General features: G+C 49.9%; 9 protein-coding genes across 9 annotated transcripts; 4 read left to right on the forward strand and 5 right to left on the reverse strand.

Moving 5' to 3' along the window:
* Window positions 1-639: 639 nt before the first annotated feature.
* BJX68DRAFT_278556 (glycosyl hydrolases family 2, TIM barrel domain-containing protein) lies at window positions 640-4,449 on the reverse strand. The gene is made up of 4 exons (XM_071048563.1): window positions 3,940-4,449; window positions 3,589-3,852; window positions 1,041-3,530; window positions 640-975 (listed from the first exon to the last, which is right to left on the reverse strand). The coding sequence occupies exons 1-4, from the start codon at window positions 4,271-4,273 to the stop codon at window positions 902-904; spliced, it is 3,162 nt and encodes a 1,053-aa protein (XP_070894774.1). The 5' UTR covers window positions 4,274-4,449; the 3' UTR covers window positions 640-901.
* Window positions 4,450-4,649: 200 nt separating this feature from the next.
* BJX68DRAFT_245185 (uncharacterized protein) lies at window positions 4,650-7,256 on the reverse strand. Its single transcript, XM_071041458.1, has 8 exons — window positions 7,090-7,256; window positions 6,986-7,014; window positions 6,854-6,928; window positions 6,724-6,799; window positions 6,042-6,664; window positions 5,814-5,975; window positions 5,194-5,757; window positions 4,650-5,118 (listed from the first exon to the last, which is right to left on the reverse strand). The coding sequence occupies exons 1-8, from the start codon at window positions 7,123-7,125 to the stop codon at window positions 4,893-4,895; spliced, it is 1,791 nt and encodes a 596-aa protein (XP_070894775.1). The 5' UTR covers window positions 7,126-7,256; the 3' UTR covers window positions 4,650-4,892.
* Window positions 7,257-10,919: 3,663 nt separating this feature from the next.
* On the forward strand, window positions 10,920-11,495 carry BJX68DRAFT_271001 (uncharacterized protein; the record flags this gene model as incomplete). Its single annotated transcript, XM_071046848.1, has 1 exon — window positions 10,920-11,495. One exon carries the CDS (start codon window positions 10,920-10,922, stop codon window positions 11,493-11,495), a length of 576 nt encoding a protein of 191 aa, XP_070894776.1.
* Window positions 11,496-13,217: 1,722 nt separating this feature from the next.
* BJX68DRAFT_245188 (ankyrin repeat-containing domain protein) lies at window positions 13,218-15,510 on the reverse strand. Its single transcript, XM_071041459.1, has one exon. The coding sequence runs from the start codon at window positions 15,490-15,492 to the stop codon at window positions 13,225-13,227; it is 2,268 nt and encodes a 755-aa protein (XP_070894777.1). The 5' UTR covers window positions 15,493-15,510; the 3' UTR covers window positions 13,218-13,224.
* Window positions 15,511-16,290: 780 nt separating this feature from the next.
* On the forward strand, window positions 16,291-17,007 carry BJX68DRAFT_271003 (uncharacterized protein; the record flags this gene model as incomplete). The annotated part of the gene is made up of 2 exons (XM_071046849.1): window positions 16,291-16,308; window positions 16,420-17,007. 2 exons carry the CDS (start codon window positions 16,291-16,293, stop codon window positions 17,005-17,007), a joined length of 606 nt encoding a protein of 201 aa, XP_070894778.1.
* A 365-nt stretch (window positions 17,008-17,372) lies between these two features.
* On the reverse strand, window positions 17,373-19,490 carry BJX68DRAFT_257999 (Zn(II)2Cys6 transcription factor; the record flags this gene model as incomplete). Its single annotated transcript, XM_071043450.1, has 8 exons — window positions 17,373-17,556; window positions 17,635-17,764; window positions 17,824-18,105; window positions 18,190-18,246; window positions 18,303-18,763; window positions 18,825-19,050; window positions 19,093-19,358; window positions 19,417-19,490. 8 exons carry the CDS (start codon window positions 19,488-19,490, stop codon window positions 17,373-17,375), a joined length of 1,680 nt encoding a protein of 559 aa, XP_070894779.1.
* Window positions 19,491-20,562: 1,072 nt separating this feature from the next.
* Window positions 20,563-21,787, forward strand: BJX68DRAFT_278558 (HAD-like domain-containing protein; the record flags this gene model as incomplete). The annotated part of the gene is made up of 6 exons (XM_071048564.1): window positions 20,563-20,647; window positions 20,706-20,719; window positions 20,791-20,867; window positions 20,944-21,255; window positions 21,317-21,465; window positions 21,531-21,787. 6 exons carry the CDS (start codon window positions 20,563-20,565, stop codon window positions 21,671-21,673), a joined length of 780 nt encoding a protein of 259 aa, XP_070894780.1. The 3' UTR covers window positions 21,674-21,787.
* Window positions 21,788-22,429: 642 nt separating this feature from the next.
* On the forward strand, window positions 22,430-23,553 carry BJX68DRAFT_245189 (aminotransferase class IV). The gene has a single exon (XM_071041460.1). It carries the CDS (start codon window positions 22,530-22,532, stop codon window positions 23,493-23,495), a length of 966 nt encoding a protein of 321 aa, XP_070894781.1. The 5' UTR covers window positions 22,430-22,529; the 3' UTR covers window positions 23,496-23,553.
* Window positions 23,554-23,937: 384 nt separating this feature from the next.
* On the reverse strand, window positions 23,938-25,586 carry BJX68DRAFT_278560 (putative class III aminotransferase; the record flags this gene model as incomplete). Its single annotated transcript, XM_071048565.1, has 3 exons — window positions 23,938-24,657; window positions 24,798-25,156; window positions 25,271-25,586. The coding sequence occupies 3 exons, from the start codon at window positions 25,584-25,586 to the stop codon at window positions 23,938-23,940; spliced, it is 1,395 nt and encodes a 464-aa protein (XP_070894782.1).
* Window positions 25,587-26,526: the final 940 nt, after the last annotated feature.

The raw sequence follows: 26,526 nt of genomic DNA on the forward strand, positions 1-26,526 counted from the left end.
AGCGCTCAGACGTTGACCACTGAGCGCTGGGGTGAGCCTCGGGCATTGGATTGTTGGCGGTGACCAGTGCCTGCCAAGAGGTTGGGACCAACTATGAATCACTCTGAGTCAATCAATTAATTAATCTGGTTGGCTGCAGAAGTTGACCCACAGATTAGCGCCGCAGTCGCGCTCATGGCAGTGAAACTCCAATTCATTGGCTCTGCATTCCAGGGCGGGGCTCCCACTGCAGCATGCGGATGAAGCCCACTAGCTTTCTACCTGATTTCTTCCCGAGTCCGCACCAAAATCCGTTGGGAGCTCTCAATCAAGATGCAATATTCCGACTACTATAGGGTAACGCGACATTCCAGGACTTCGCTTCTGCAGGTCATACCCTGACGATTAGACAGAGCCCCGTACCAAAGCCAAGAGCAGCCTATTATAAAGAAAAGGACCTTTTTTAGAGTTATTATTGATAGCATTGACTGATAGGTTATGTAGCCGCTCAGGCGAAGCGATGACCCTCACTAAGCTTGCCTTAATGGGGCCGCGGTGGGTAAGTGGTGCTAACATCGCTATATTATGGTCCTTTGCATATATATACCCATGATTTCGTGCCATGGCCATAAAGAGCTCTCGGCACCCGGACAATGGGATGGTCATTGCATTATTATCAAGCTACTACACAGGATCATTTGAGCGGGCGTCGTCTTGGAACTCGCCTCCATCATCAAATACAAAGCCTCAGCCTCCTATACCATTGATACCCTCAATTTCGTCTCATATCCCCTGATAGGGAGATTCAAGTCGACTACTGCAAAAGGATGACTACAGTAACCACCATCACCACGACATCGACCAACTCCCCGCCAAGCCACAAAGCCACCTTTGATTAATGCCGCAACAAGTACTAACTGGGCTATGACGATCTGAGCAAAACAGAAAACTTAAACGGCCGTAAATTGAGCGTGTATTCGGGTAGTGCAGCAGGGCCTACGTGCCATGTTAGTCAAGCTATCCCGGAACACGAATCCATGGTCTCCGGCACTTGAACTTACCACAGCTCTCACTTCCCAACCCATGGTGATCCGCATCCAACCGCACAATCACCTCCTCACGACGAAACTTTTCAAGTTCGTAGATATGCTTCGCGGACTCGACGTCGCGTGCGTCGTAGTGCGAAGCCTGGAAATCGAACCCGTCGGGCCGATCGAGGAATTGGGCTTCGAGTGTTTGCCCTCGTATGCTGCTGCTGCCGTCGGCGACGGCTTGATGGAACCGCACCCACCGCGTGTTGGTCCGATTGCCCGACTCCTGCGGGTACTCGTAGTCGATCGATAAATCAGCCACATCAGATGAGTACGTTCCGAATCGTTGCGCGTGTTTCTTGTCTCGGTAGCTTTCCCCGGGCCCACGACCGAACCAGGTTGCCCGGGTGAATTCGGGCGGCAGGATAAGAGTTAGACCTAGTCGCGGAAGAGTTTGCGGAAGGTTCGCGCCCTTTGGGGTTCCGACCACTTCAATGAGGACCGAGTCGGTGCTGCTGAATGTGTAGGTTGTGGTGGTGTTGATCGCCCACTCGAGTGCGATTGGCGCGACGCGCTGCGTACAATGGATGACTGCGCGTTTGGCCTTGGTGTCGACTGTCCAGGAGACGTGACGAGTGTATGGACGGGCGTGTTTCACTTCCTTCTCTGCCCAGTCTTTGCCGACACTCACATCGTTGTCGGTTGGGGCTCTCCAGAGGGTTAGTGTTGGTCCGGTGTGTAGGACCTGCCTGGTGCCAGCGGTCCAAGAAGCGAGTTGGCCGCGGGCGAGATCGAATGTCCACTTTGTGGTGGTGTTGATGTCGGTGGCCTGGATATCCAGAAGTGTTTGTGATATCTTGGTGATTTGGATCGGCGAGGTGGTATTCTCAGTGAACGGCTGTGAAGGGTCTAGCTGATCTTCGGCCTGTGTGATGGGGACCTGCAGCCACGCCACTTCTTCGCCCCTTGTACTCTGGGACCAAATATCGTTCTCTTTCAAGGTAAAGTTGAGCTCGAGGAACGCGGCCTTCCCGTTGAAGAGGTCGTCAAGTGGGAGCGCCGGGATGGCCAAATCAATGGTTTGACCGGGAAGGACAGTAGGAAGAGCGATTTCACGCCCCTCTACGTGGAAGCCATCGCCCACAACCTGATAAGTACACTTCAGGTGACTGAGATCGCGAAAGTCATACCGGTTGACGATGCGTACAGAGTGAACTGAAGAAGCCTCGGGTATGCATTGCACGGGCTCAGCTCCCTTGCGATACTCGAGGAGACCTGGTCTCGGTTGGTGAGTCGAAGACAATAGCCCATCCATGATAAAATGTCCATCATGGTGTGTTTCACCAAAGTCACCCCCGTACCCATAGTACTCCTTGCCCTCGCCATTCCGTGTCAGGAGACCGTGGTTTGCCCACTCCCACACCCAACCTCCCTGAAGACACGGATACTCGTAGAACAAATCAAAGTACTCTTTGATATTCCCCGGACCGTTGCCCATCGCATGGAGAAACTCGACCAGCACCAGAGGTTTCTTTCCATCCCAGTTCTCCGCAAAGGCCTTGACCTCGTCGAGGGGCGGGTACATGGTCGAGACAATATCGACAATTCGTGCGTTGATGTCTGCCTCGTAGTGAATTGGCCGCGTGGGATCGTACGATTTAACCCAGTCATACATCCGCTGGAAGTTTCTTCCCTGAAACGCTTCATTCCCAAGCGACCAGATTACCACGCACGGATGGTTCTTGTCCCGGCAAACCAGCTGCTGCGCACGGTCGAGGTACGCCTCTTCCCAGTCGAGGTTATCCGAGATCCAGGAGCCCGCCCGACTGAATGCGAGATCGTGCTGTTCCCTCGGAGTCAAAAGCCGCTCCGTCCGCGACAGCTTCCGCGCCTCCACCGTGTCATAGCCATGACATTCCAGATCCGCCTCATCCATCACCCACAGGCCCAACTCGTCCGCGAGGCCATACAGCCTCGGATCACTCGGTTGATGGCAGGTGCGGAGCGCGTTGAAGTGATTCCGCTTCATCATGAGCAGATCGCGGCGGAGGAAGTCGTAGGGGACCGTGCGGCCCGTGCGCGGGTGGTGCTCGTGGCGATTCGCGCCTTTGAAAACGACCCGTTTCCCGTTCACCTGGATGATTCCGTCCTTGATCTCGACTTGCCGGAAGCCTACGCGCTGTGCAATCACCTGCGATCCGAATCGGAGGACGAGGTGGTATAGATTCGGCGTTTCGGCGGTCCAGTGCTTTGGGGCCGGTACGGGGATCGAAATCGTTCGGCTGCGCGTGTCAGGGTCTATAGATTCAGTGTGCTGGGCTACGATGGCCGTCTTCGTCGCGTCGAATAGTTCGATTGACAGTTCGCTGTCATTGCACCCGGCGAGTTCAACGCTAACCGAGAGGTCCGCATCAACGTACCGGTCGTCAAACGTCGTACGGACATGAAAGTCTTGGATATGGCTCTTCGGGAACGCCAGTAGATTGACATCACGGAATATCCCCGAGAGTCGCCATTGGTCTGTTTGTTTGTGAATGCGTTAGTCCCATGTAGAGGGTAAGCGGCCTGGAAACCTTACCTTGATCCTCAATATACGACCCATCGCAATACTGATAGACCCGAACGCAAAGTGTGTTCTCTTCGTGGACGCGGACGAGGTGCGTCACGTCAAACTCGGAGGGGTTCCTTGCGCCCTGAGAATATCCGACCTCGGTACCGTTTATCCAGCAGTGAAAGGCCGAGTCCACGCCCTCGAACCGTAAACGTAACTGGCTATCCTGAAACACGGACGGAATCGTGAATCGTCGGACATAGCTTCCGGTCTGGTTGTCTTCGAAGGGGACTATGTGATTGATAGTGCGTCAGGTCAGTTGTATAGTCCGTGAACGAGGAAGTGAAGAGTAAAAAGAAGGATAGTGGTTATACTCACCATTCGGCTGATCCACCGGAATCCCATAACTCGAGTTCAAATACTGCGGTCCCCCATACCCCTCAAGCTGCCACGACGAAGGCACGGGGATATCATCCCACTGCGACGAGTCGAACGAAGGCGAGATGAACTCGTCCGGCGCCTCAAAAGGGCAGGCTGCATGGTGGAATTTCCACGCTCCGTTCAAGCTGATTTTTTCAGCTGCGCTCTCGTCGTAGGTCAGCGCCTTGGCGACCGAGGAATAATTAAAGAACGACGCCCTTGCTGGTAGCACATTGCGATGGAGAACGGCTAGGTTGTTCCAGTCCGGCTTGTCTTCGGGGAAGGAATTCATCGTGAATGCGCACAGGGGGCGTTGAGATGAATCAAGAAGAGTAGGGTGCGACTGGATACCTGCGACATTGCGAGTACGGTCTGTTAAGTACACCCCGGAGCTCGACAGGTCTCGACTCCTCCGCTAGACTGTCGCTTCTTAGGAGTCAACACCCTTCGCGCGTCATCAGGGTGGACTTTGTCCGGTGGAGTTGTGTGGAAACCAAGCCTCAACCTCCGGCTCCGGGTCCCCCGGCTTATCCGTTTCGCTAGTGCCGTTCAAGGTAGGTTGCGACACGCACTACCTTGCTACTACCTAGGTAGGTGCTAGTAGGCCAATTAAAGGCTTTCTATAAGGAGCCACGGCGGAGGCATGAATTTCGTTGCAATCCCCATTAACCTAGGCTGCTCATTCATGGTGTGTCATTTGTAAAGAACTACGGGTGTCCTTAGCACACAAGTCGTGAGGCTTCAAGTGAACTCAATCCGTACTTGCTTGGGCAAGCAAGCAATGCCTTGGCGTCCGAAGACGTGAGGCGCGACTTTTTTGATCGGCTTCGATCATTTCCGGCTGAGCGCGGTATGGAAATGAAGTCAACAAAGGTGGAATCCCAAAAGCAAGGTGCGGATCATCCCGTATACTACACGTACGGGAGCAGATACAGCTCGTTGATATACCTGTGAATGTCACCCATAAGGCGAATGTTCTGCTCTACCGTCGGAGAACCCGGGCCTCCAGTTGCGCCCTCCCATTTCTGATATAGGGATACTAATCGTTTACCCGCGCCCAGAACTTCGTCGGTAATTAGGGGGCGAAGAGCTGGATTGTTTGCCGCGGCGAGCAGGATTAGCATGGAGCATGTATATCTATTAAGCGTGTTAGCAGGTCCATCTCGTCGAGGAAGTAACGAACAGAGTGAAAAAAAAAGCAATGCAACTGACGATAATGAGGACTGCCACGTATCAATAAGGACCTGGTGGGGAAATCCGTCGAGCGCCTGCACCAACAAGGAGAGCGACTCTATGCAGTTCTTACTCCCTTCCCACGCAGCATAGCTGATTTCGCCCGTCGCGGGATCTACTCCTTCGCCACTAAGGACTAAGGTGAGATACGGGCGATAGATGACACTCCGACAGCCGAGAAACCGTAAGCGCAAGAAACCCGCAGCGTCGGTTACATTGCTGTTCTCAGTATTTGGATTGTCCAGCGGGAATGACACTGATGGCGGGAGGACTTCTCTCCACGCGCTGAGCTGCTGATCTAGCTCAGCGGCGACCTGCGGGAACCGCTCGGGATGGCTAGCGACCCCGTCGGTGTTGTCGTAGAGGAGTTGGTGCACGCGATTGAGAAGCCGGCGGATGGAGATACATGCCAAGAAGTATAAAGACGCTTGCTCTTGGTCGTGGGGGATTTGGTGTGTACGATAGTTGCCTGGCAGCGGGACCTGGGATTCGACAGGTGCGATTCCAGAGGTGGGCAGGGCGGATAGCTCAGCGATATAATCACTTATAGTTATAAGCAAACTACCTGAGGGCCATGTGAATACAGAGGGTCTCGTTACCTTTCAATAATATAGCACGCCCAGAATATCCTCCTCAAATGCTCAATGCTCTCGTCGCTTGAGACAGGATTGGGATAGGTCAGAAGCAGGAGGCATTTCGCCGAGGCAGCGTTTATGTATTCCCAGGCTTGAAAGGGTCGACGAAGGTAGCAAAAGTATAATCTGGCATGAATCCGGTTAGCTACCCTTACAAAGCAAACAAATCATGCGAAAGAAGGTTAAGCCTACCCGACGAAGAAGAGACAGTGCACTGCCGTCCCTGTGGTATCCGTATGTGCCGACGGCACCCTCATCATGGCCAAGTCAAAGAAATGATCCCCCAACGCGCGGCGCGAGGCACACCAGGTTTTATCCTCAACAGTGAAGTCGGTGTTGCGCAAGCGAGAGACAGTTTGACTAGCACAGCCTAATGCTATCATCATTAAGCTCAAACACGCATCTGTGTTGTCGTCCTGCATGACACTAGCATCCACTATAGAAGACAAGCAGCGCGTCACTCGGTCCACAGAGACGGTTGGAAACACAAAGTTGACCGTCTGAGAGAACACATCCAGCACGGTGGTGACTTCATCCCTGTTAAGGCGCGGATATGATATTCTCATCTTGTGCCGAAATGGGGGGCGCGATTGTTCCAGTTGGGAGATTGGCATATACTCATCTTTTAGTGAGGTGAATGAAGCGAGGTACGGCCATTGAAGAATAGATTCTGTGGCCGATGTGTGGAATCTTAGGACGGCGTTGTCGATGCTCTGTGTGCTGTCGTGCGAAGGGGATATATGGCTCCACGTGCCATTCAACGCCACAGGCGGCGTACTTCCTTGGGAAGAGAGCAACGCAGAGACACTTGAATCCTAAAAGCTCGAACAATAATCAGTCAAAAAAGCTCAAGATTTATGGAACTGCAGCATACAAGCTTCGCATTCAGGTTATTTAGGAGAGCCTCCACGTGTTCGACCCTCTCCAGTATGATGTCGGTTTTCCCTCTTCTACATAAGTTAGCCCGCCTTGGAACCAAGAAGATGAAATTTTACGGAACTCACGATGAAGCCTCCACGCCATATGTGCAGCCCTGTGCAGACGTTTGACATGAGCCGCAAGGGGTTTTCCCATCGCACCTAGATCAATCCATTCAGCGGACCAACTCGAAGACGGCGGATAGCCGGAGGGCTTACCGGATTTTACGCACTCTGCAAATGTCACACTAAAATATTGTTGCGCATCAGCAGGCAAGCGCGGAGCCGACTTGAAGCAGACGAGGTCGCGGCGTGTTACTGACCGCATACGAGGTTCGGAGCCGTTTCCGAGAATTCATCTTCGTCAGCTACTGGTGGGCCGTCGCGGCGGGCAAGGCAATCTGATAGACAAGTGACTCAAATGATCTTCCTATCCGGCATGGTTTCGAGGGCTGCTCTCCGCGTGAAATGAGTTCTCCAGACTGACGAGGGATTCTCATCAGAAAAGCAACACAGAAGCCCCGCAAAAAGGGACGTGGCTGACTAAGCCATTGCGGGGATTGCGTTTGGTGGACGACTTGATAATCTCCATCTTCACCTACGACAGTGAAAAGTACGAGTGAGGGCCCTCATGCTGACTGCTGTATCCCTGATGCTTGTCTATTCTGGGTAAATAGCTCCCTATGTTTGGTTTTCGATTCTTGTACACGTTTACCATCATATCTGCGCCGCAAGGTACATCACCCCACGCGGCGATCTTCCCCAGCCAATTTAAGTGCTTACATAGATTCTCCGACATAGATGTTGCCCAAAACACAGTCCGGAACGCGAAAAGCCAGATGCCATGGACAAGGGTAATAAAAATATCAGCACCTCGTGGCGCAGGTATCTTGTTGGCGGCCCCGGATAGGTTAGTCAGTGGTCGTGGCTTGCCATAAGTCTTTACCTCTACTATTCTTTTATAGTTAGGAATAATAATAAAGTTTTAAGACTTATAGGTTATGGCCCTGTGTAATACTATCAAGATGACTTACCATGGATCAGTTGTCCCACCTTGGAACTCGGAGATAGAAAACGGCGCCTATCCACTCATTTAATCCTGTGTCGTGCTGCTATACGCAAGCAATGGGTTCCTCCGTGATGACCAGTCTGACGAGTCCGTGGCTGTCCCAGCTGTTCGTATGGAAAAGATAGTCAATAGATACTAGAAGAAGTACCCCCAGGACCCAGACCCATTGGGTAGGAATAAAAACTATAAATACCCCCTTTCCAGTCCCCGTCCCAGGAGCAAAGTTCCCAACGGGATGAGCGTCGTTGACAATAAAGAGTACTTTGATCCCCGCATTTGCGATACTCCAGCTGCACGTAGGCCACATACTCCTTGTCCAGACATGCAAGACTTGGCATATTCAGCGTATAGTTGTTCACCTGCGTATATGCCGGCCCGTCGTAGCACAGGGTATACTCGTTCTCCGGCTGGAAGAGGATGACTGGTCCGCCATGGTGTATCTGTGCCTCTATATCCGGCTTGTGGTCTGATGAATCTTATTGTTTCCAGCCCATATTATTGAACAGAGGTTGAACAACCTTTTAAAGAAGTGCGGCCTTTGAAAGAAACAGGGCAAAAAGATTTTTTTTTTTTTTTTTTTGAAATCACACTTAGAGCGTCTTCGTCGGCAAGCAACAGCGAGAGTGTTGACTACTTGGGATTGCCTTCATGACATGAGAGTTAGTTCCCTTGCCTAGCCTAGATAGTCCTAAGAAGCGCTTAATATTATTCTGCTCTATCCTAACCATAGTTACTCATGCTCTCTTTAAATCAGGATATTACTCTAATACTTTAGATATCTCTAGTAGCTTCTCTTCTTGACGCCTCCTTTACCCTATTTAAAAGGTTACTAGATTAGATTAACATATAGTGTATATAGTAGGATGGAAAGACCTTGATTTTATTTATTTTAAGTTCCTGAATATCAATGCCTATGTATAGAAGGTGAAATAGTGTCAAGCTTAGTAAAAAGAAATACCTATATTAGGGTAAAGGAGGAAATATACTAAAGGGCTTTATCTTACTTACGAGGGCTATGGCCACCTAGGGCTAGCTATAACCAAAGTTAAAACACTGCGCGGATTGCATTAAGACCTAAGCACAACCCGCAGACAGGTATAAGAAAAATATTAAAGTTTAGCTTAATTTATAGAATATAGTACTCTAATAAACTGATAGCCACAAACTACTATTAGAATAAAGTAAGTATAGAGTAGATCGGAAGGCTGGGCGGGGATCTGATACCAACAGGACGGCTAACTCAGCTGCAGTGTATTGCCGGCCAGCCACCAGCTGAACGAAATGAGCGGGGCTTACTGCTCTCAAGATGTGAGCAGGGATGACCTTTCAGCCAACGGCAGAAACAACTGGCTGCGAATTGTATTTTATCAGCTAGCCACCAGGAGCGAAATACGAGGGGCATATCAAGCGATTGGAATGAAGGCACTTTTCCAAGCATAGCGGAAACAATTTTCTAGGAAATCCAAGGGTAAAATAAAGTAACGTTATGTTGCTCATACAGGAATGTGTGAAGGATAGATGCTTTACAGTATATCATTGGTGCTACTATACAGAGGTCAGCGGCAGTTGGAAGGAATCAAAACCTGCGGGATTATAAGCTAGGGCTGCAGCGATCATTACTATATGCTAGAAACAGCATTCCTCATCCATCCTAAGCCACCAGACTGCTCGAGTGCGCTCAAGGATGGTAGGTGCCAGTCTATTAACCATTGATTGATTAATCCACCTAACTCTGCTTCTGGAGACCGCCGGAGCACGGCTGACTACCACGTTCTGACAATCCCCTTCTCTTGGCTTTGTGTGAAAGGATACCGATTAGAGCTTAGCTATCGGCCAAGGCCATTGGAGATATAAGGCGCAAGGATGTCTCGGATATTATGCCGTTGGCTAATGACCAGCCGCCTGCAATGTTGCCCGAAAAAATTCACTTCTGCCAATAGGTTCGACGGCACATCATGCCTTCGCAAGCTGCGGAGCAACTGGTCCATTGGCGATTGCCTGTCAGGCTAGGTTTGTGAGAAGCCCTATGGCAGGCTATTCCGACGAGCTAGCCACCTCACCCCCTGCTCCACATGCATCTGACGGTTGAACTGGGGTGTTATAATTATTAGAAGGGCTTCAAAGTAATGGTGTTAGTTGATGCTGAGTTAAGAATGTCAGGGCACTCGCTAATCCTCAGCCAGCGGTATTCCCCGCTCGGACATGGCTGGCTGAACTTCAGACAATACATCCCACGGGTAAAGGCCAATAACAGATCACGACACGGCCTGGGCACTTGCAATTCATGGTCGTACATACCTGTGCGGGAAGGCTAAAGCAACATTGCAATGGACGCCATCTGAATCAAGACAGGGGACGGGCCCCCTGGATATGATTGCAGCAACGATGAACCTTCCGTGCGAATACTCCTCCAGGTGGTGAATAGGACACAGTTGCGAACGTCAATAATAAGGAATAACTACACAATCTGGTTCTCGGGCCTGTTAATGGTGGCTCGCCTCTGATGGCAGAGGCTGCCCCTTGGGAAGAAGATTGAGGGCTGGCTTCAGAGCTTGGGGGAGCTTCACCCCACCTCAAGGCCCTCAGCCGATTTGTACACCAACGCCAGCCGCAAACTAAGATATAGTTACCAGTCAGGACTGCAGTACAGCAGGCAGAAAGCAGTGGCGCAGTATCCAGTGAGTCTAAAAATGATCAGTTGCATGTGCCAAGGACGCTTTAATTACCCCACCCATGAGACATTATCTCCAACTTCATCAGCTATTATACCCTCCTCAACGTATCCAAGTTTCCGCGGATTCTGAAAGAAGGTGAGTGTAGTGGCTGGCTGAGAAGACATGTGCTGGCTTAATGAATCGCCACATATGACCTGCTGATACTGGTACCCTGCAAAGGCGTCGGTGTACGGTCTTTGTGGCTGATTGAGTCTACAAACTGATCCCACGGAAACTACCAGATGTCTTACCCAGCATATATAACGGTCTTCCATTTGCAGAGTACAGATCTACTTCATTGCCTACCCGAGACCAGCGATTGATCGACAGTTTTGCCTTCGTCAAGTATAACCACGAGCTACCATACAAAATGGTTAACCTCGAGCCACTCAATGGAACCCTTGAGCCGCTGAAGATAGCTCGCTGGCTGAATACGTGCGAGGGTATCTTTGAGGATGAGCCGACCCTGGAGGATAAGGATAAGATCCGCGCAGCTGGCAGGGCAATCAGTCCTTCTGGGGACACTGAGAGTCTCCGCAGCTGGTTTACCGAGAATCGCTCCGAACTTGAAGAGCTGAGCTGGGAGGAATTCAAGGAGGCACTCAAGGACCAGGCGCTTGGTACTGGTTGGCGCATGCGTGCCCTGCGCGATTTCTTCACCACGCGCTCCGACGGCCAAACCTTACAAGAGTACTTGACGGGTCTTGAGCACAAATATTTTATCCTCAAGCGAAATGACCCGGATTTTAAAGGCCTCTACGAAAATATTTACAAGTGGTATCTCCTTTTCAATGCGCCGTCCAATCTTGTCGACCAGGTCTTGAAGAACGAGGTCTATTATGATGACAGGAATCTCCTTCTCGCGAGACCTCTTGAGGTCCAGAAGTGGCTTCGCAAGTATAATGATCCTGCCGCGATTTCTCCATCACCCATGGCCTCGCAGTGAGTAACCCCCTCGCATCGTGCGAATGTCCCCTAGGTTGGTGTATTATCATTGACACCGGTCGTCCCATCCCAGGATTGCAAGCTCCGGCACGTACCTACACAGCGGCTTGAGTGGTAATTTTAAGGTTTCCAACGGGACCTGGACCGACCTGGTTCACCTCCCCAAGAAATCTACCGATCTTGGGCACATGACAAGTATAAGCATACTGTGAGCTCCGAACTTCCGCTCAACAGGATTGCCTTACTTTTCAGGTTACATAACTCAGTTCTCCAGCCCTGCAAACATGTTCGTTTCCGAAGGTTACTCTGCTGAAAATATCATCACCGCCAATAACCTCACCTTGGATCCCGGTGAATATATAAAATCCGTCCAAGTCTCTTCCCAGTCCTATGATTTTGGTGCTACCCCGGCTCAGGGCGATTACCGCCCTGCAATTGATGGTATAGAAATCATCACATCGAATCCCAACAAAAGGATATCGCTTGGCAACCTGTCAAGTACCGCTAAAACGATTGCTGCGCCTTTGGGTTGGAGAATTGTTGGATTTTACGGATCCTATAATGAGAATGCAGCACATAGAGCACAGCTGAACGGGGCCTTTAGGCTTCGCTCGAGGCTTGGTGCAATCATGCTTCCGGTTTAGCTGCAACGCCCCTTAATGGAGGTGCCTTTGTCTGTCTTCAACAGTATGTTTTGGGGAAGAAAAGAGGAAGAGGAAGAGGAAGACGAAGAAGCAGAAGAAAATAAAGAAAGGTACAACTTATTTACGCTTCGGATTTAGGAAACTTGGACTCTAGTTTTATAGTCCTACACTTTGTCTTAAAAACCATAGTCTGTTTGAATATTCATGTAGCTCCTACTCTTCTCTTTTCTCTATATCTGCCGCGGGCCTTCCCACCCTCAGCAAGCGCGACTTCCAATGTAGACCCGTAGATTGATAAAGAGCATAGCATAGCTTACACCCACATTTAATGTTAGCTCCCCGTTTTCCCAATCTGGTTTTCTTCTCCACTGATTACCAACCCGATGGCCCAGGGAGGGGCATCGAGTCCCTGGAATGGCGGAGCCTGTGATTGTCGCAATTATGGATGCGATCCCGGTGCCCATGTCTTTGTATCTACTGGAGAAAATTGTTATTGTGGCGTTTAGGTACCATGATTTCTGCCACAGGTCGAATAACACCGAAACTGGTACGAGTATGCTGGTACCGGGGATGGCTACGCATGAAGGAGAAGATACCGAGCCTGGGCATCCTGGACCTAGCGTATAAACGCTATTGGAGAATGAGGTTCCAGGCCAGGGTGGAGAGGGGCATCAGCAGGATCTGGTTGTCCGTTGGACGGTGTAGGTGTATGCATCGCAGTAAACAGGTGGTCGTAGATGAGTATATCGTTCGATTAATTTGGCTCTGTCATTTCTTAGTTCACAAGCACCTTTTCTATCAAATATATGCAATTTATCCACAGCTTATAGAGCATATTAAAGACAAAATATACACAATATTCGGCGACACGGTGTCGGGATGCCTGGTGATACTCGAAGCATTCCGGTCATTTGCACGTTGGAGCATTCTTTTCATCTATTAGATAGAGTGTGACTTGGGATTCTCTTCGTCAAAGTTGACAACTAGAGGGCGAGTGGATCCTGGGGAGGGCACAAAATTCAACCCTCGATCAACAGATAATTCCAACAAGAAAATATGTATAGATACATCAGAATAACGCCGTTGCTAACACGGATATCGCCGCCGCCAGTAAAACCGCCGCAGAACCTTCAGATATTTCACGCTCCACTCAAACCGCAAATCTTCCCTCAATATATCTATCGCCTCACGTAGCTGCCCTTCCATACTCTGCAATGGGACCTGCCGCGTATCAAGAGCGCCCAGCAACGCCTCTAGCGCCTCCGTATTCCGGAACCTACAAGCCCCTTTCAACGGGGAATCGCCAGCACTATTCCTAAAGATAGGATTCGCGCCACGCGACAATAACAGCGGGACAGCGTCCGCAGGGGCATCGTAAAACTCGCCAACAATTGCATACAGCAGCGCCGTCTGCCCGCGACCGTTTTGAGCTTCAATGTCCAGCTCTCCTTCAGCCAGGAGAAAGTCTAACATCACAGCGGCCTTGTCGGGCTGGGGCAGGGATGCAGCGTCGCAGAGTAAGTGAGCCTCCAGGCCTGGTGTTTCGCGCGGGTTGAAGCCGCGGGAGAGGAGGACGCGCAGGTAGGGGAGATTCGCCTGGCCCACGGCCGCGAGCAGCGCAGAAGCGTTTAGTCGAGGGTCTGTGGCTGGGTCGGGGTTGAGACCGCCGTGCTCGAGCAAGGTATGCACCAGGGGGATGCCCTCTGTTGCCTCTGCGAGGAGTTCGAGGAGGGTGAGCTCGTGGTCGGGGACGTTGCCGCCATTCATGGGTACAAAGGTGCGCAGGGAGCTGAAATCGATACCGCGCTCGCACATCAATTGCACGACTTCTGGCGTTCCGCGGCGGATGACTGTGCTAGCGAGCGGGTTGTTGCCTCCGCCGCGAACGGTAGGGTCGGCGCCATGGTCGAGAAGGAGTTTGAAGATGGGCTCGCTTCTGATGGCACGAAAGAGAATGGGCTCGTGGTATGGTGTTATGGTTGTCCTTACGTCGGCTCCGCGATTGAGTAAATAGGAGACAATTTCTGCGTGGCCACCGTTGATGGCCGCTTCTAGGATGATGCTTATTCCGCTCGGTTGAGCATCGTCTGCGCCCGTGCCTGGAAAGCAAAAGGGATCTGCCCCGTGCTCCAGAAGGAGCTGGAAGACGTCTAGATGGCCATGCCGCGCAGCCCAGGCGAGAGGAATTCGGACATTACCCATTTTCCCCCTGCCCCAAACAGAACCATCAGCGGCTGGGGCCCCATTCGCGTCCCAGCCCTGGGAGATTAGTTGCGCGACAAGAGGGAGCAGGCCGAATCCAGCTGCCGCGGTGAGCACAGTCGCCCGCGCGTATTCATCATTCGAAGCTATTTGGGCAAGATCTATCCACGGCAGAAGGAGCTCGAACATGTCTTTTCTGTTACCGTGAAGGAGGGAAAAGAGCCCAGCGGCGCTCGGCCTACTTCCCTTGACGAGTAACAAATTGACGACCTCCCCGTGGCCATTGCTCGCGGCAGTATCCACTGGAGTTGAGCCGCTGAGTATATCTCCGGCGGATGGACTTGCGCCTGCGTCAAGTAAAATATCAACAATCTCGAGGCTCCCCTCGCTGGCCGCGGTGAAAATGGGCGGATTGCTGAGATGATGAGGGAACCAAAGAGGAGGGGATAACGCAGACGGGCCGTTGACTTCGCAGCCTGCGTTTACCAACACGCGTGTCAGCGCAGCATTCCCTTGCTCTATCGCATTCACGAGCCATACGACCATCTTTTCCGGCGCGAGATCCAAGGACTTTCTCCTGGCAGCGTCGATCAGCATGCCCATCACCGCCGTGTGCCCCTTTCGTGCAGCCAGATCCAGCAGTGTATTCTCCCTCGTGTACCCGTCTTCTGACATGGAGAACTGGACATCTGCGCCCCGGTCAAGCAGGAGGCGAACGCAGTCCTCGCGTCTCCGCTTCACAGCGCGCCACAGCGGTGTTCCCTTACATCCATTCTCGTAATCTGTCTCTTCAACGGAGAGCCCCGGCGGCCACGCTGCCATACCTTGAGAATTAACGTCCACGCCGCGATCGTGCAAAAGCGCGACAATCTGCTCGTGCCCGAATGTGGAGGCGAGTAGCATCGCCTCTATACTTGGCTGGATACCCATTGCTAGGAGTTTGAGGAGGGCGGGCTCAGAGCCGTGCGTCGCGGCCCATTGCAGCGCGAGGCTGCCTCCATCTTCTTCTTGCGAGTGTAAAGAGTACAGAAGGCAGTCTAAGACAGTGAAGAAATAGCGGTTTGTCCGGGCTAGGGCATTGATTTCGCTCGCGTAATCGAGAAAGTGCGCGATGTGAAGGACTAGCTCAGGAGGAAGGGCACAGAGGGCCATGTCAATATACAATACGAGACCTTGCCAGAGGATTTTATAGCAACTTGGGAGGAGGAGCACTACTAGTTATTAATGATTATTAGTTCTTTCTCGCGGGGACCCAAAACGGCTCTAGTTTAGCATTGTGGCTTGGGGTTGCCTCACTTCCATTGGAAAACAATGCGTCTGGAGATCCACTATATATTAAGAATTCCTCTTGCCGAGGGGATCTTACTTCACTTGTATAATCAGATGCTGACTCTCTTAACTACTAGGATTATTACCTATTGAGGGCTAGGTCATAGTATTACCATAGTGACATGCAAGCCCTAGCTATAAACCTTGCTTCCCTGTTAACCACCGAGACAATTAGAAACTTGATAATCACGAACCTTGCTAACAGGTTCCAGATTTCCCGCTGGCGTATGTGCACATGGGACTGGTACAGCCTGGTGTTATACTCTACAAAGAGGGGGCGTAGCTTATAATACTAACAGCAAGTTTGCTAGTCGGCACACCAGCCTTGGTAATTATGGATAGGGCAAGGATAATCTTGGTAATATTAGTTTAAAAATATAGGTAGTTGCCTGATGAGCAGCTATTAATTATATGCTTACTTACATAGTCCCACTAACCGTAAAGATTATAGATTATACAAATAATATAATTAGCCAGGGCTACTATTTTATTAAGTTTATAGTACTCTTAGAACCGATGAGACATCCCACAGAGGCATTTAATCGGTGGTAGCATCTCTGGCTCATCGGACTAACTATTTAAAGTTGCAAATACAGCATCCATTCATTCGCGGCGTTGCAGATGACTGGTATGATCCCTGTATCCTTGGAATATCTCAATAATCCGGGGTAATAAGATATCCGTGTTAGTTTGATGTTCAGCAGCTCTTTGTTCCGCTTAGCTAGGTGCAATTCCACTGACTGCGCCTAGCAAATCTGGTACAGGTTATTAACGCTGCATATCTGGGAGATCTTATACGTAGAGCGTGCTCAAGTGATCAGCGCCGACTCGCTCGTCTTTGACGACAAGGAACTATTCGAGAATGCGGATATAGCGCGTGTTCTTGAGCTCTTCCCTGAGCGGGTGACGAATCCGTCGACGCCAGAGAACCGCGCATTTGCGGAGAGGGAGCTGCGGAAATTCTTCGAGGAATGGTTTGATGATGAGGAGAGGGAGAGCACATTCGAAGCGGAACGGGAATTGATCGCTCAGGGTAGGGGAGAGGAAGTTGCTAGGGGGTACTGGTCCTACCAGGCTGATTGCGTGGTGACGCATTTCTTCATCGAGGACGCGCAGGCGCAGACTGGGGCTGGTGGCGGAGGAGTGTTGCATGTCTTTCAGGACGATTGTGGGAATCTGGTGAGGAAGAAAAGGGTGAAATGGGACGAGGTCGATAACTTTGATGGGGCTTGGTTGGAGGGGCATTGGAAAGAAGGCTGGGCTGCTAATCCTGATGGTGGAGAGCTGGGAGCGGCTTATCTGCCGGGAGGTGCAAGAGGGCCCCCCTATAATTTGTAGGGAAATTGGCTTGATTCAATGTCGAGCTAGCTAGCGGGCTACCACTCTATACTACACCGTCAAATCTTCCCAAATTCAGGGATCAGGGAGCTTAGAATTAAGTGGAATTCGTCTTCTGCCAGTTGAGTGAGCTGTAGCACCATGCATACATACGTCGCTGAGTATTATGGTTAGGATATATCAGATTCTAAAGTTCCTTATATCGTTTTGAGTGCGAGGTCCTCGGGAAACATTGCATCGCCCTCTTGCTGGGTCTGGGTTCTGAGTGTACCTGTATAGAGCGTATTTTCGCCTTGGTGAGGGGCCGGGGCTGAGGCGGCAGAGTTTCGGTTGATGCGCGGTCCGGCGGCGGCGAGGTCACCTTGTCAACACGGAGATGTCTTTGTGAACCACTGGCTCGACAATAGCTTACTGTAGCGGTATGCGATGTGTTGTTCGGACGTTGCGGCAGCATCAAGCCCCGAGATGAATGACTGCACGAGGGTCGTAGACCGTTGGTGGCCTTCATTGTTGATTGCACCAGGGGCGTGCGCCTTGAAAAGGAAAACGCTGAGTAGATTTTGTGTCTATTGACAGTGGATCAGCAGGACTGTTCTGAAGCTAATGTTGTGTCTATAGGCCACTCACAGATAGAAGCAAATGGGGAGGTAGTAAAGATGCCATACATGGTCTAAATGCTCATTGATAATTTTCAGGAGATTACTCGCTGCATTGATCGCTAGGCATATGTGTCGCCCATAAGGAGCAGCTAGAGCAGCTACCACACCATGAGAAAAGCATGACGCCTCCGGTTGGCCATGGGAAGCACCTGATGACCTGTCTCTGTCCGTCGCCCTGCAATGACAGCCTGGAACGTGAAAGCATTCACATAGAGACGCAGGTACTCGTACTGTAAAATTAAAAGGGCTTTCAGGTAGGGGGTGACTTTTAAGCTGTTCCATGCGTCCTTCCAAGCTGCCAGTGCTTTCGCACTGTCGTCTAGGTATTTGGTGTAGTCGCCCATGAGCATCAATCCGACGGTGCGACTCTTTGATGCGTAAAGAATATCATGGACATTGCCGAACAGTGTGGTTATCTCTACTTGTGATTGTAGAATGGCTGCCTAGTCATCTTTGTACGCGTGTTTTGGTTTCAGGGTTGGATAGTCGTCGGCTGTAAAATGGGTTGATAGCCCAGGGCCACGGCACCAGAAAGCCTGGCCCATGCGGATTGATATCTGGCGATCGAAGAGATAAGTGACTGTATCTTGTTAATATGGGAAACGACAACTTGACTTGGCGATGCTGAGGTCTTACATGTCCAAGTCAGTCTCTTTCGATCAGCGAGTGCTTTCGACTCTCTCTTATCTTCCCTTCGGAAAGAGTACTTGTCGAGATGGAGAAGAGACCCCTGCCGCACAGCTAGTCTGACAAGAGTCAACGCTGCGTTATCTTCGTTGTCATTGACCAGACCCGATGTTGATTTGCTCGAGAGATCCATGTTGACGTGGGGGACCCATTCGGCCAGAAGCAGGAGTCCTTCCACAATCCCAACATGCCGTGGGGCAGATGTTCCCAACACAACACCCAAAAGCAAGCCTTGCATGTACGACCAGATACCACTGTGCAAGGTCACCAATTCCGGTCTGTCTTTTGTTGAGATGGTCAAGACTGCTGTTAGAAGGATTGGCTCGTCTACGGCTGTCCTGTGGATATTTGTGGGGGAAAGAAGATGCTCAGGGACGATCGGCATGAAGGGGTGATAGAGCTCGGCGTAACTAGACGACTTGTTAATACTGGCGACATCCCTTCCATCTCTCCTGGAGCTTCTAAACGTACTGCTGGAGGAGATGATCCAGTAGCCTCGGGTCCAGGATTCTATCCGCCACGGGCCCATATGATTCCAGCCCTACTCGAGAAGGACCATCTGTCGCTGTCTGTTGTCTCCCACACATCGTCATAGACGCTGTGCTTGTAGGACTGGGCAGCCCCGTATCAGCGGCTGCAGCCATGTCACCATGTGGCGGATCATTGCTGGCAGCAGCCTGAGCTAGAATCTGAAGGGCTTCGAGGGGATTCTAGATGCCGTCACAAGCTCTTTCATCACTAAACTCAGTCGAGCCCTCCCGGTTTCTTCTTTCACTACTATCATTACCACCACGATAATCTATCGGCCGAGATTGTGATTGGTAGATTTGCGTATTCTGGCCGTCGTTGAGGTATAGTGTTCCGAATTCATGATGTCGCCGACGGGGGTTGGGCGCTCTGAATCGGGTGAAGTCACCTCCGCGTCTCGAGCCGGCTAGTACGCAGTCATAACCCCCGACATGACATTTCAAACAGGGAGGCTTTCCGGACTGTCCTGTACTTTGACTGGAATCTGTCAGAGCACGCAATTTGGTTGTGCGTCCGGGGTGCTGGTCACTCTCACAGGTCGCATTTTGTTTTCCTTTCCCGGCACCGAATGCACGCTCGATATAGCCGTAGTCCAGTACCTGTGGTCATGACTGATGTATTCAAAGTGCTAACATTCAAGTTGACATTGGCGGTTGGGAGCGCAGGCGGGGGAGAGACTGGGGTGAATGCGGGGTTCCCCAAACGCGTCAGGGCGGCGTTGGTTATAGATGGGTTCGGCTACAGATCGGCCGGCTATAGCTCCAAAAGGAGTCGTCATATCGCATATACCAATGCTAAATATAAGAATACCAAGTCTACTGATGATGACAACCTGGAGGCTTGGAATTTCTTCTCTCTAACCATCGTCCATCATGGCTCTAGCTGTACTTGTTCCCGGAATTCCACGTGATGCCATAGATCCCAATAAGGGCACATCAATGAAAGACCAGTATGGAAAGTATCACCCAGCAGACCCGAGTGCTCTTAAGCTCGAATCTAATTTCAGGCTAATAATTCCCGAGCAGATTAGGTATCTGCAGCCAACTATGGCAGACACACCTATTGCGGTTATGCCGAAGAGGTATAATCAAGATGGCTACTTATTTGTAAGTGCAATGCACCTTGTTCATGCTGACTGTATCCCTAGAACGAATACCTGTATCCTAAGACAGTCATCGTGACATCTTCCTAGTATCCATGTATGGGCTGTTATCTGCACTCATTTAAGGACCCTTGGTGGCCAGGACAGAGCGCTATCACTTTAGGCCAGGTTAAGAAAAAGCAGGCGACTCTTTGTGTTACGCGAACTACACGATTATTGGCTATAGTTCTAACCATGGTTTTCTGCTGAATCACCAAGCTGCAGAATTTCCGACTTGGGTAACTAGTGCAACACAAAACTGCCACCCTGATTTAGGTTTATTATCAAACAAAGAAAACCAGTTATGAATTTGAAGAACACTAAAAGTTTGTCCACTTCGAGTTTTTTTTTTTTAATATTTTTTTTTTCTTGGTTCTTTTTTCTAATTTCCTTTTTCTTTTTCTAAGAGCTGCACTGCGGCTATTGACTATCATCTCCTCTGACCTTCCAACCCGTCCCCGGCGCCTGGTATATAGGCCGTCTCGCCCTTTGAAAAATAAGGCCAGAATTGAGTGGGAAATCAGCGTAGTTACGAACACCATGAGAGACCAGCTTCCATACTGGAAGGGAAATGGCAGGATGATTTTTTTTACAGATTTTGATGGGACCATCACACTACAAGACAGTCTGTACAAATTCTTCCCTGAAGTTATATGTCAACACTGTCTCACATGCACCTGCAGGCAATGACTACCTGGTACTTAGCCCATTCACCTTGATTTCGGTAGCTGTCTGTTAGCTGCTTGTTCACTATTCTGTCCTTTATAGGTTGATAATTATGGTTTTGGAAGACAAAAACGAGAGGTTCTCGAGCTGCAGCTGCTTCAAGGCAAGATAACATTCAGGTAAGTTAGCGCTGTTCTTGGACGGCTGTTGCCCTGTTTGGAGATCTCGAGACTGATATTAATGTTACTATACTAGAGAGGCTTTTAAGACCATGCTTGATAGCGTGCAACTGCCGTTTGATATGTGTCTTGAAGCGCTCAAAGAGAACATTGAATTCGATTCTCACTTTACCGCCTTCTATCACTGGGCCAAAGAGCATGAGGTTCCCATAGTTGTGCTGTCCTCCGGCATGGCGCCTATAATACAGGCATTGTTGGAGAAATTACTTGGCGGCAAACCAGAGAATATTTATGTGGTGGCCAATGACATTGAGCCTCGTCGAGGGGAGGAGAAAGGGTGTGATTATATCATGAAGCGGGACTGGGAGATCTCTTTCCGGGATAACAGGTAACCAGTGCATCCCTATCTTAAATGCCACCGATGATAAGAAATTAACTCATTGTATCAGTCATTTCGGTCATGATAAATCCCTGGCAATCAGACCATACAGTGAATTGCCAAGCCAAGATCGTCCCATCTTACTTTACGCAGGGGATGGAGTGTCAGATCTGTCCGCTGCATCCAAAACGGACATTCTATTCGCAAAAAGCGGAATGGGTATGTCGGTTTTGGCTGGACCAAATCTTCCCTTTGATTTTACTGGATGCTTACCTTTGCCCCAGGTCTTGTCGAGTATTGCGAGCGAGAAGGGATTCCATTCGCTCCGTTTGGTACTTGGGCTTCGGTTCTAAATGCTGTGCAGGCCATCTATGAAGCTGGAAGCACTGAAGACCTATACAATGTCGCCGCGACGGGGGCAGGGTGAGGAAAACGAAGGAAAGGGCGGCAGGAAGTTGCAACCTTGCGATCTCTGTTATAAATTATAGTCAACCAATATTGAGCTATATATCAAGACAATGGCGTGTGTCCAAAGTGATGGGGCGATGCAAGAGCTCTAGGTTGACAGCAGATGGCCCTTGAAGCACGCGAACGAGAGTTTGGTGGCTTGCTGCGTCTGGGAAGTACCTCAATCTTCTACGTTTCTTAAAAACTACAATTAATTACGGTAGCACGTCCCCTCATCAATATTTACGCTAAAACATGGCAAGCCCTTGCGATCCGTAAAGCAGTAGAAAACATGAAACAGAAGAGGTTCATTATATACCCACTTTGAGGAGATACTACTAAGATAATAGGCCCGTGGTAGCATTAAGCACGAAGCTCTTATGGTTAGGGAATTTCTACGTCGTGCTACGTACAGAGGTAGCTCCGTGCGACAATTGGGGGCGTGATGGGTTCCTGCAAGTCCGAACATCCTAGAGCAGGCAATGGAGGACCCATGATCAGCAATGACATACACCAAGAAGTATCATATCATATGTTGGATAACAAGCCTTGAAATCAAAGGATTTTGTCCTACACTGTCTAGATCCGCTGTCAGAATGGAACCCGGTCGTGTGATGCGCGGGAACCAAAGAGTCAGAGTAATATATTACATCATATACCGTTTTCGACCTCCTCAGTGTCGAAATCATAAAGCAAGGAGATCTAAAACTTTTATTGTAGAACATACTTGAGTGAAAACTGAGACATTTCTGTAGGCTCTCCAAGCAACGCGTTCAACCAACTGAGCCTAAAATCAAATTGTTTCCCCTATATCCCGATTTCGAACGTTAATTACAATGTCGTCCATGGACAAGATCTTTTCAGAATACCGTGCACGCCAGGCGCAGCATGAGATGAATCATGGCGTTTTCTCCAAGGGGATCGCCTTTGTGGAAGGCGAGTTCGTTGAGCCCAACGATGCCCGTATACCCTTGCTTGACGAAGGCTTCATGCACAGTGACCTCACTTATGACGTCCCGTCGGTCTGGAACGGTCGCTTCTTCCGCCTCGACGATCATATTCAACGACTTGTTACTAGCTGTGAAAAAATGCGGCTGAGATTCCCTCTCTCGACAGATAGGGTCAAAGAGATCTTGACCGAGATGATGGTCAGGAGCGGCATTCAAGACGCTTTCGTGGAGCTTATCGTGACACGGGGCATGACAAGTGTGCGCGGAGCCAAGGCTGAGGATCTTCTTGATTCAAATCTATATCTGCTTGTTCTACCATATGTTTGGGTGATGGATCCTGAGAAACAATACACTGGTGGTAGCGCCATTATTGCACGGACAGTGCGGCGGACTCCCCCTGGGGCGATGGATCCAACCATCAAGAATCTTCAATGGGGCGACTTGACAAGAGGCCTGTTTGAGGCCATGGACCGCGGCTCTACGTATCCCTTCCTGACTGACGGGGATACTCATCTTACCGAGGGATCTGGTTTCAACATTTTCCTTATAAAGGATGGTGTTCTCTACACCCCTAACCGGGGGGTGCTTGAGGGAATCACGCGTAAGAGCGTTATTGACGTGGCCAGGAACAACAAGATTGAAGTTCGTCTTGAGACTATCCCAGTTGAGCTTGCATACCATTGTGATGAGATCTTCATGTGTACGACGGCAGGCGGCATTATGCCTATCACGACTCTTGACGACAAGCCAGTTAACGATGGCCAGGTTGGGCCAATCACAAAAGTTATCTGGGATGGGTATTGGGCAATGCACTATGATCCAGCGTATAGTCTTCCGATCAAGTATAACTAGTGTTGGTGGAAGAATGCACGAGTTGTTGATCTGTAATTTGCTGCTTTCTGTAACGTCATGAGTCAAAAGAATATAATTGAGTAGCTGGTATTAATAAGAGGTTCCTGCAGGCGGGCAGTTACAATGAATATTATATGTATGATTAGGGTCGATCGGGGTGTTCTTCCCTTCCTTTACCCTCGGTACCTGTCGACAGACGTAGATTTTACTTCCCTACCATACCCAGTACGACCGGTATAATGCTCCAGTTTCTTCTGTCTCGTCAAGAGTCTGACACCAATAGCAAGCTTCGTAATTATTTATACTGGCAGAAGTAATAGATCGGAGTCGGGAAATGGATTGATCAAGTAACTAAACAATCAACGATAGTTTACCACCAAAACAAGCCAAGAGCATTCAATCCTTGAGATCAAACTTTTCGTCAGCTGAAAACACAGAATGACTAGCCGCTGAGAGCTGTGTGGATATCGTTCCATACACTCTCCATAACCTTCGCTACACGTCTCACGATTTCATCCACATCAGCTTTCTGCACTGTAAATGGTGGAGCGATGAGGAATTGGTCCCCTTTCCAACCATCAGCAGCACCGGTAGCGCTAAAGATACAAACCTCATAATCCTTTTCTAGCCCTCGAGCCCTAATTCGCTTGGCCAAACCCAGCTTTGGATCCAATGGAGCCTTGGATCGTTTATCTCGGACTAGCTCCACCCCCCAAAACAACCCTCGACCTCGGACATCTCCCACCAGAGGGTGATTCTCCAAGTGTTTTTTCAATTGTTCTCCAAGATAATCCCCCATGCACCGTGCATTCTCGACCAAGTTGTTATCCTTGATATACCGCTGGGTCGCCAGGGCAGCGACGCACCCAAGTGGCTGGGCTTGGTAAGTATGTCCATGGGCAAAGGAGCCGCTACCCCTTTTCAGTGCGTCGATGACCCGCTCACTGACCAGAACAGCAGAGACGGGGCCGTATCCTCCACCAAGTACCTTTCCCACGGTCTGAATGTCCGGGGCCACGTCGTCATGTTGCCACGCGTGCTGGGCTCCGGTCCGGCCAAGTCCGCACATAATCTCGTCGAATATCAAGAGGGCTCCATGTCGGTCACAGACTTCCCTTACTGCACGTAAATACCCTGGGGCCGCAGTAACACAACCTAAGGCCTAATAGACCAAACAAGAGATCAGGTAAACGAGTTATTAGCCTGTTGTTTTGTCCAGAGCACGTGATTAAGCAGGTAAACATATCCCCTACACGGATATGTAGAGAAAGCCAGGGGAGAAATATGTAAGACGATACTTACAGTCCCAACCATGGGTTCCAAAATAAATGCAGCGACAGTGTCAGGGCCGAGTCTCTGGAATTCATCTTCCAGTTCGTCCTTCAGGCGAGCCACATATTGTTCGACTGATTCATCCTGGCGCATTTCTCTCCATGGGTGACAAGGCGACACCTTGGACACGTTTTTTAGCAGCAGAGGCTCGAAAATTGTCCTCCGGGCTTTGATATCGCCGACGGAAAGTGCTGCTATAGTGCAACCGTGCCACGACCCTCTTCGAGATATGAAGTTGATCCGTTGCGTCGTTTCTGCTGTTGTTCCTTGGGTCTGTTCCGCAAAATATTGATAGGCTAGTTTCATCGCGGCCTCGACAGCTTCAGAGCCTGGCACGTTGTTTGTGAGATTAGCGGGGGAAAAATACATCAAAAAGTAAAAAATAAAAATAAAAACAATGGCGATATAATTGATGATGAATACGGAGGAAGGGAAGACTAAACCAGATCCAAGGATGCATGCACGGGACAGCCGCCCGCCGGTAGAGTCGATAAGCAAGTCCGCCAGCTCAAGGGCAGGACTATTCTGGAAATATCCTGGATGGCAGTATGCCACCGTATTTAATTGGCGGATAACTGCATCTTTGACCTGCTCGTTGCCGTGGCCAAGAGCTGACACGGCAGCTCCGCATGTTGCGTCTAGTATCTTGAGGCCATTTTCCAGGGTGAAGTACATCCCTTGAGCGGATGTGACCATCGGAGGAGAGTGGCTGTCAGTCACACTTTGATAGAGGTATGTAGGCTCCGTATTAGATCCCATAATGGCTAGCAAAATGTAGTATAGTTAATATAAAATCTTGGGACCTTAGGCGAGAAATAAATGCTCAAGTTCTTATTACGGCTCTGGGTAGGAGTTATGGAAAGCATTTAAGTATTCTCAGGAGGATTAGTTCCAATATCCAAATATAAATTCCATCTCGCAATGTATGCCAAATATCTAGACAGAGCTTGCCGGCTGTGTTTGCTAGCCAATTGCACCCTACTTTTGTCAAGACCAGCTCACCAAGTACACCCACGGCTCATAAGTGGCACTGGTCTTCACATCATTCACCCAGGCCTTTGGTGCAGATATTGCAGGTTGAATGACACATTACACAGAATCATGATAGTATTCAAAAGACCAACAAAGCGCCGTTTGCAACAGATCAGGCCACAGCCTCGAATCCGCTGTTGCTGCGAATCTAGATGTAATCTATCCCGGGAATTCTACTCCGAAGTAATACAAAGCTACTGCAATATGCCAATGGAAGGTGCGTCCACTTCGGACTGCAGCACGCCCGAAGCCGGACCCAAATCCAAATCTTTTCTTCGCGTCGGAACCTCCTTTAAACTAACGTCAGAATTTGAGTTATACCTACAGCTTCAGTGGCGTGATAGACCCCCAATTCGCAAGGTTACATTCAGATGTAAGCCACAATTCTTTGTACAACACTACACCCGAACTCCAGATCCTTATACGCGGGCTTGAAATCAGGACTAAACCCGAAAGGCTGTGCATTTCCCCTAAAGGGCGGCAACTTTCCAGGTTCTTTGGATGCATTTCCGAAAGTATGGAATCTGCCGCTCGGTGAGAAGATCTGGTTGTCATAGCACAAGGAATGTGGCTTCGCCTGTCCTCCGAAAGTAGCACCTCAATGCGGAGTCGGAGCCCCAATTCCGATTTAATGATCCTTTTTTAGAATTATGGACGATCTGTAATG

This window comes from Aspergillus pseudodeflectus (assembly GCF_044049435.1).
Source record: "Aspergillus pseudodeflectus strain CBS 756.74 chromosome Unknown BJX68scaffold_55, whole genome shotgun sequence".
Lineage (NCBI taxonomy): Eukaryota > Fungi > Ascomycota > Eurotiomycetes > Eurotiales > Aspergillaceae > Aspergillus > Aspergillus pseudodeflectus.